The sequence below is a fragment of the Polyodon spathula genome, chromosome 13 (genome assembly GCF_017654505.1).
Source record: "Polyodon spathula isolate WHYD16114869_AA chromosome 13, ASM1765450v1, whole genome shotgun sequence".
Classification (NCBI taxonomy): Eukaryota; Metazoa; Chordata; class Actinopteri; order Acipenseriformes; family Polyodontidae; genus Polyodon; species Polyodon spathula.
The window spans coordinates 871,012-879,961 of record NC_054546.1 but is presented as its reverse complement, the minus strand read 5'-3'; the positions used below and the strand labels follow the sequence as shown (position 1 = coordinate 879,961).

The 8,950-nt window shown below is 38.6% G+C and overlaps 1 protein-coding gene across 1 annotated transcript; it reads left to right on the top strand.

The window, feature by feature from the left end:
- trub1 (TruB pseudouridine (psi) synthase family member 1) lies at window positions 1–8,688 on the top strand. Its single transcript, XM_041269500.1, has 8 exons — window positions 1–171; window positions 665–760; window positions 956–1,011; window positions 1,412–1,493; window positions 3,137–3,209; window positions 4,319–4,458; window positions 6,074–6,130; window positions 6,388–8,688. Exons 1-8 carry the CDS (start codon window positions 30–32, stop codon window positions 6,609–6,611), a joined length of 870 nt encoding a protein of 289 aa, XP_041125434.1. The 5' UTR covers window positions 1–29; the 3' UTR covers window positions 6,612–8,688.
- Window positions 8,689–8,950: the final 262 nt, after the last annotated feature.

Sequence of the window (8,950 nt, the reverse complement as noted above, 5' to 3'; positions counted from 1 at the left end):
CCCGAAACTCAGCTGAAGCGAGTGAGAGCATGGCGGGCAGTGTAGCGGGCAGTGCCGCTGCGCAGAAAGCTGCTAAACTCCAGTCTCTGAATGGGTTGTTCGCAATTTACAAGAAAGCAGGACCGACGTCAGCTGATGTCTTAAACACGCTGAAAGAAAAACTGTTACAAGGTATCTTATCTCTGAGAAATGATACGCACATGTACGGGTCTGATGAAATGGGGAGAATAAACAGTAGTGCAAAACTAACACTACTGTACTATCTACATTTATAACGATGCATAGTAAAATGTAACATGTATATACTGTAACGTTTAAAAATCGAGTGCCTGTGTGTAATGTATTCTGTATTGAATAGGAGTTTTGTGCTTATTTATTTGTTAGTTAATCATTTTACAAGTTTGTTGCGGATTTTACTGATGCAAACATCCTACTCGTATACAGTAGTCACTGCTGTCGTAATGGTTTTTACGGAATCTGCACCAGGAGGTACAGTGGTGGCACTCGATTTAGCCGGTTGAACTGTTCGAAATAAATCGAACTAATGACGACGAGTAGCTGCTGTAGCTTCGAGTATTTTCCAATGAAATGTGCAAATATCTGCTGTATTATTATACTGCTGTAATACACAGACGTGTTTCTTTAAATGTATTTTTATAATTAGAAGCTGGTCTGAAACAGAATCCCAAGAAAAGAAAAAGGCATATTCTCAAGGTCGGGCATGGAGGGACTCTGGACAACTCTGCTTCAGGAGTGCTGGGTGAGAATCTTTATTGGTGTGCCTGACCTCTGCTGCACTGTAGAGTAACACAGTGCTGCCAGTTAAGATTCAACATGTTTTGTGTTCGGTCAGGGTTACCCAGGAGCGATAACGCAGTGCATTCGTTGTCATGTCGTTTAAAGTAGTAGGGGCATTTGTGAAATAATTTTGTTCACTTTTCATCCTGTCTTTCAGTGGTTGGCATCGGGAAAGGAACCAAGATGCTGGGTAATATGCTGTCGGGTTCAAAGGTGAGCAAAGTTTCATATTGTTTTTTTCATGGGACACTTCTCAGCCCCTGATCATGATGGCTGTTTGTGAGCAGCTACATGGTAGCGCAGTACAAAGCTGAATGTACTGCCCCATTGGGCAACAAGACACTCTGTGTATTTGTAGAATTCTGATAACTGAAAAAATAGTTACATCTGTGGGTACTCAGAAAAACAGAGACTGCTATCCTTGATTTTTAAATTCTTCTTGTGAGTCTTCTAATTACTGTTTTATTTGTTTCTTCTGAATCACAAGCGATTATAAGATACAAAAAATACTTTAAATTCTATATCCTCTTGTACAGGCCCTTGTTTTCACCTTCTAATTCCAATGAATAACCATTTTGAAGTCATTCTCTTCCTTCCTGTCTGTTTTTTAAAGAAATACACCACAGTTGGAGAATTGGGGAAAGCCACCGACACATTGGATGCTACAGGAACTGGAACTGAAGAGAAGGCTTATGGTAAGAAAGAAATATTGTATTATCTCCAATGCAATACCTAACCAGCACGGTATTCTGGGGACTGCTTTTCAAATTTAGCCTGTTACATTTCGACAGCACCTGTACCATCGTATACAATCATTTCACATTCAATAGAATGGCCAGCTTTCACTTGGCTTCCAAGGTCACCCATACAAATGTATTAGTTATCTTCGTATTGCTGTAACCTTGACTCGAGCATTCACGCTGCGGTAGAATGCTGTGTGGACCTTTTCTGAGGTCCAGTTTCAAAGAAAGTCGCTGATGCACTTGATTCAGACCGATGCCATCACTTGCAGAAACTGAAGCGCGGACTGACAGGATTATAATTGCTTGACCTTTTGTTAAACAAGCTTGCTCCTTAGCCAAACCTTGTAGAGAGCCCTTCGATTTTTGTCATTATTTAAAAACATGGATCTGCTTTTTGTATGTTATTGGACTTGAATCATGCATGGTTGTTCAGATATAAAAGCATTGTGTTGCACTCCAATTCTTATGCAAAAGAATAATAGCAAGGAGAATGAATGTATGTGTTACATAACCATGACTGTTTTAACCCAGATGTGGATACTATAGGTTTTCATTTTGGCATGTTCCAGTTAAAGAAAACATGTTTTCCATTTTTTTTTTTTTATGTAAGGTACTGTTCTTGTCAATTTGTAGGACATGCTGACAACTAGCGGTATAGAACGTCAAGGTCGTGCCTCCACAAAGCTCTCGCAGAAGACAACAGCATGACAAGGTTACAGCTATTATGGGAAAGTTGTGGGTTTGCCATCAGAAGCATTTCTTCCCAGACCTAAAGCTAAGCGACTGGCATTCATTTGCAAAACTAAAACAGACTGCCCCCAACCCACAGCCCACAATCGGCTGCTCATTTACAGCAGTAGCTGGGGATCGACAGATTAAGAGAAATTGACAAATGAGGCTCTGCGACCCATGGTACAGTAAATGTCGATCGGATGCAGATGTTGAGTGTAAAACGTTAGGTTGGTTGTTTGTCGTGCAGCTAGAGGCTTTAACCTTCTCTAGCAGAGCTGAGAACAGAACACTCTTTCTGCAGGACCTGCCTGCCGGAGAAGCAAAACTCTCCAGTGTTACTAAAAGAAGCAGAACATGTCTCTGTGGAGTGTGAGGCACACCCTCTGTCTCTGAACCTACCCTCATAAGACAGGCCCTCTCCACCATCACTAATTATAAGACACATTTCATTGCACACTGCGTGTGGGGTCATTCTTACCAGGATTTTCCAAGCAATCGGCATGTTTCTAGTTTCGAGATTACTGGAATAGAATCAGGCTAAGAAAATGAGTTTGCATAATATTAGTAGTATATAGAATATAATTTGTTAACAGGGATATAGTTTTTCCTGAACCAGAATTCATTTTTGATGTACAGACCTGGCAGGGAATATGTGTTGCTGTTTTTGTGTGATATTGTTCTTCAACTGATAGTCTGATCAGTAAACCAGCTGATCATACATCTCATAGTGTTACATTTCAGTGTCATTAACTTCGGTTTGATCACAGACTTGCAGATGGAACGTAAACACTAATGTAGGTCATTATATTCCCATAATTAGTATATTTAGCAATGTACAACACTGCTGTATTTCTAACCCTTAGATCACATAACAAAGGATGAATTTGAGGAAAGTTTGAAGAAATACATCGGAAACATAATGCAAGTTCCTCCATTGTAAGTTGGTTGTATGTAATACAGAATTAAAGAACACATTGCTCTGGTTGACTTTTTTTTTTTGTTAATGACTTATGATTAAAGTACATGTATTAAAATGGCCTCTCTTCAATGAAGATAAAAATGGTTTACTTGTTTAATATAGGCTTTAGAGCGTTTTCAACTACGCCATGTTACAAATAAATGGAGCTTGCTGTACTGCTGTCACATGATCTGAGTGCAAATAGACAATTTACCCAAATCAAAGGAACCGATTAAGTACTTGGAAGCAGCATCATCTTTTAATCTGTAGTGATCTGTCATATTCCAAATGACTATTAAAAACGAAAAAGAAAGGGGGATCTGTGCTGGTAACCGCTTATCCAATTCATTTCAAAGCTTTGTTTTTCAGTCCCATTGAACTGAAAACCACTGGCGCCAAACTAAAAATAATGTGATAACTGATAATTCAGTGTTTGACCTCTGTACTAGCAAAAAAAAGTGCTTTATATCAAAGAAGCACGCTACAGGAAATGCATGCTAAAAAAAGACAATTTCACATGCTACTATCGTTGGCATGTTGAACATTGGCCCTCTTTCTTGCATCTTTGCCCAGTTCTGTACAATAGCTGGTATTCACATACAATTTGGAGAATATAAATCAAAATCCACGGTCAAATCACAGGACAAGAGTTACTCTGTTCTTGAAAACGAATGTGCTGGATTCAAATAAATTCATACAAAATGTGTTATATTGTATACTTTCTTTTCAAGTGAAGTGAATTTTATTTACTGTACATAACCCTCAAAACACAGGTCATAAACCAAGCATAGGATTTTGAACAGTGCTCTTTTTGTGTTCCTGTCTGGGAATCATTTTTACCTTTTTAATATTCACAGTATTAATTTTATTTTATTTTTTTTAGTAGAAGTATAACTTCCACGGGATCTATGGACATTAATGAGCACGGTGTCCTGATTTGCACACAGTGTTGGAGTTAATTAGACTGCAATCAATTTAACACGCACACACTTATATTAAGTAGCCTAAGATAGTCGAGGTCAGTGCTGAATAATTGCAATGTTTAAAACCTGCTGGAATTCCTCACATGTATTGTGCTGCTCCTCAGATACTCTGCCCTGAAGAAAGATGGACAGAGGCTTTCTGTGTTGCTGAAGAAAGGACATGCAGTGGAAGCAAAGCCAGCAAGACCTGTTACAGTGTACAGCATCTCGCTGCAGGAGTTCAAGCCTCCCCTCTTTACTCTCGGTAGGTTTATATACGTCACTGCAATGGAGATCCTGTAACCACAGGCTGACATGCACTTCTATAGAATATCGTCTGTATTACAAGCTGATCTCCGCTCTGAGAGGCAAGAGTGGCCATCCACAAGAGGGGAGAATCAGCTTGTTTGTGCACAACACCTTGTTCTGTACTTTTATTATACACGCACGCACACACATACATGCAAAGTAGTGTGCACATTTAACAGAACACCTCAAGACATGTCATTTATATCTTTTCTATACCTACCTGCATGAAAACTTTGGCATGGGAGTGTCAATTTTCGGTCGATAGTCAGTGATATAGAAACGTTAGGCACTTGTGTGAAAATGTTAGCCCACTTTGTGCTTTAATTAGGCATCTTAAACAGCTTCTAAAAAATCATGCATTTTACCATTTGTGGTTATGTGTTCCTTTTCTCTCACTATTTTTAATAAATAGCATATGTGACCTATTAAAGTCATCAATTAAGTTATAGATATCACTAATTTGCCTATCTTGGCAATTTTCCAGTGGTTTGATTTCATATACACAGCAGATATCTATATCTTGTTTAACGAGAATAATTAAGTAGCTCATTTGAATGTGAAGTCATTCCCCTCTGATACAAAGATGATACAGTTCAAGCCATGTGATTATCAGTAGCTGATACAAAGTGATATCAGACGGCTGTATCACGTCAATTTCCCGGTCTGCTATATATTTAAAAAATCCTTTCCTGCATCAGACATAACACAGCTGCCTGCACACCAAAGACCATGCATGAGTCTCATTTAAATAGGATATAGAATTCTGCTTAGTAAATTAGGAAAACACATTAAAGTAACTGCCAGCTAAGCTTGACAATTGAATGGTATAACTGGCTTTCTGACTCCAAGGTTTAAATGGAAGGACAGCTATATATTTCATATACAAGACAAACCCTTAGAGGAATCAGGGTGAAATGATTTGCAAGTAGAAATTATGTTTAGATAAAAATAATTTAACATGCATTGTTGAGCGAACATCTTTAACTGTTATTTGGTGCCTATCGCCTCAATTGTGACAAAAGCCACTGTAATAAGTTAACCCTTTTTCTGTGCAAGAACCCGCAGGCACACTTCAATAAAAGATAGGAATGCTGAGTGTAAATTATTCTGATCTTCAGGGGGAGGTATTTCCTCTAGTTAAAAAAATATATTCTTTTTTTTCAAGATTTAGGAAAAACACTTTAGTGAGAGATTTTTAATAAGACATTTACGTTGTGTGTTTCTGCCCAGACTTGCAGGGGTTTATGTATTGTGTGGGGTTTTTATGGCCGAATAATGAACATTATATTAGAAGTGGCCTTCTGCTGAGCGCCACCTGCTCTCTCAATAATATAAATACATTATGTCATTTTGTGGGATAATCATGTGAACTGAATAAATAAATATTAAAAATGATTGAAATAATATAACAAATCTTGCATATAGAAATACTAGCACAAGACAATGAATAATGCATGTTGCAGCCTATGAATATTTTAGAAGGGGTTTAGATGTATTTTGAGTTCACAGTGGTATGGTGCTGTGCAATTAGGTCAGTACAGTATTAAAACCAGGCAATATTTGTGTTGCAGATGTTGAGTGCGGTGGAGGCTTTTACATCAGGAGCTTGGTCAATGACATTGGTAAAGGTAAGGTTTCTAGACTAAGCTTGAGAAAAGAAAACCAGCTGAACAGCACTTTCACTGTTTAGAGTTTATTAATTAAGTATGCCAGCATTTAAGATCTTAGAATTCAAGACTGGATTGGAAGTGTTTATTCTGTACTTCATTTAAAGTTCTTTTCTAATAAACAAGTTTAGGGAATTGGTCAGTTCTAATAGCATTGCCTTTTACTTTGCTACTGCAGTTAAATGCCTTTTTTGTGTTTTTTTTTCATTTGATTTTAGACCTTTCCACCTGTGCCCATGTGAAGGATTTGATCAGAACCAAGCAGGGTCCTTTCACACTGCAAGAGCACGTGCTTCACGAGGACAAGTGGACCATCGATGCCATCGCTCAGTCCATACAGGACTGTATGTGCCTCTTCCCAACGGAGCCAGACTCGAAGAGACTGAAGACAGACTTGGATCAGCCCAGCAAAGACTCGCAAGCTGTTGAAGTGGAGTCCTGAGTTAAACTATTGCCCTGGCAGTCCCATACTGTGTTGAGTGATTCTCGCTTGTTAGGGACCCTGCAGGCTCATTAAAACTTAATGATATTTCTCATATTTCACCATTTTAAGTGTCTGATTAGTAGCCTGCTGTTCTGTACAGCTTAGCTACTGTCCTTTGCAATACTATAATTAGTCTTTTGGTAGGTATTACTGTAAGCAGCAGAATCTATTATTTGTAGCAGCTCCCATCTATAATGCTAAATTAAAGATCCTAGAAAGTTATACTTTTGTTTTTTTCTCTCCTTAAAGCAGAATGAAAGGTAGCAATGTATTTAAAAGATGTATTGCTATAGTGGAGTCTCATTAAAGATCTACACTGGCTGACTCATTCTGTTTCAGCAGGTGCAGAAGCCTGACACAACTATAATAATTAAAAACAAAGGTCAGTGTACAGTTTAACCAGGATTTTGACTGTACACTTACACTGGAAATGTTTCTTTAAATATTTTAAATACATTTTTAAAACCTACTGTGTGGGGATATAGATTGTTCGGAACATCAGTTTTTGCACCAGAAACAAGTAGATAAACCCCATGGAGGTAACGTTACTGGAGATCCCAGCAATGATGTAGGCAAACTGATTGAAATGTGTCCATCAGTCAGGCAGTGTGCCAAACTGAACATGTCTTAGGCATCCCTCAGAAGACATGGTTTGCTCCTCAGTCTTTTCTGAGATTCTCTACAAGGGGTCATCCTCTGGTTTGAGAAATGTAACCTTTTGATGTTGCTTGACACATTTACAGTTGGTGCAGGCAAGCTGGGGTTTGCTTTTCAGTCCGGCCGCCACAAAGAAGGTTTTCGATGCAGTGAAGGGCAGTTCTGCAGAGAAGCTCTGTTTGTATCTGTAACATTATCAAGGGAACCAAAAAAAAAAACTTGGATCGACCAGACCGCATATAGCAGGGTTGTCCTGGAGGGCCATTCCACTCTGGGTTTAACAAGGAAAATGATAGAATGAACTACTGCAGGGTCTGGCTGGAGTGTAATTGGTTCAATTAAACAATTCAAAACAAAGTTGGAGTAAAGACCAGGACTGGAAGGGCCAGTTTTAGCTATGGCTGATGTATAGCGCAGCCATTACATACAGTACATGCATATTCTTGGTGCTCTGCTATTCTGTTTTGGCAGGAGAGCAATGCAAAGCCAACACTACCGAGAGTATATTGTATTGTTCTGTGATCAGGGTGATTGTTTCAGCTGTAATGAGATGTTACAGGCTTTGTTTTATAGCTGCACATGGAAGGGAGTAGTTTTGTGCATAATGAGGGGCTATTAACTATTCGCTTGTTTTATTTTCATACTGATACTTATTCAGAGGCGTGAGAAACATGTATGTGCATTGTATTTTAATGTTTGTGTTTAATGTGCTATGCCTTGTATCTCACTGTATTTAATGTATTGTGCATTGTTTCTCACTGTCTTGTAAAGCGCTTTGCACTATGAAAGGCGCTATATAAAATAAAGCTTGATTGTTTGTTTGCCTTGCCTCCTTATCACCAACTTTTGACTTCAGCAAGGAGTAACCTGTCCTCATTATTTGAACCCCTAATAGTGATCTCTGATGACTGCAAAGCACCTGTGCTGTTCTGAAGCAGTTCTTCTTTCTTCAGAGTCGCTTATAGTGGTTGTACTGTGAATGATCATTTAGTTGTACGGTTTGTAAAGCTGACGGTTCTGTGTCCAGCTGAGAGTGTTTTAATCCTGTGAGTTCTCTGGCTTTGGTCGGGATATTGTTAGTCTAATTATCCAGAGAATCAGTCTGATGCTCATCTCTGAATCCCTTCCTGTGGCTCTTATTCTGTCAAACAGAAACTGTTTTACGTACCCTGTTTAAAAACTGGATGGTGATGTAAAGGATCATTTGACCACTGCCTGACAACAGAGGCTTTTAGCGCTGTAGAACGCCCATCCTAAAATAAGTAATAGAAAAAACCTTTTTTTAGCAAATTAAAATGAATACCCTTTAGGAGTTTCACCAAGTAATTATAGCTGTTAAGAAGATGTTAAAAATATTAAAATAAAAATTAAAACCACACATCAGAGACTTTAAATAAAAATATTTTCAGAAGTGTATGCGGAAACTCCTTTATCTGTATCTGTCTATCTCCATCTATAATCAAATAACGTTGCATCACAGATGATGTCATAATTCCTTGCAGTGGATCCGCACATGTGAACTGGCACAGCTTTTTGTCTTTCAAGTTTGGTCACAGTTGTGTGTGGATAGTTCTGTATGTGAATATCTTCTTGAGACACCCTGATTATGAGTTCTGGCTTCTGACGAGCTGGCTATGGAG

What these genes read in the sequence shown, in the direction of transcription:
- trub1 (XM_041269500.1), top strand. Translation starts at nt 30, where the DNA reads ATGGCGGGCAGTGTAGCGGGCAGTGCCGCTGCGCAGAAAGCTGCTAAA. An exon ending in CTCTGCTTCAGGAGTGCTGG is followed by an intron (nt 761 to 955) that starts GTGAGAATCTTT and finishes CCTGTCTTTCAG; the next exon opens with TGGTTGGCATCGGGAAAGGA. An exon ending in GGTCAATGACATTGGTAAAG is followed by an intron (nt 6,131 to 6,387) that starts GTAAGGTTTCTA and finishes ATTTGATTTTAG; the next exon opens with ACCTTTCCACCTGTGCCCAT.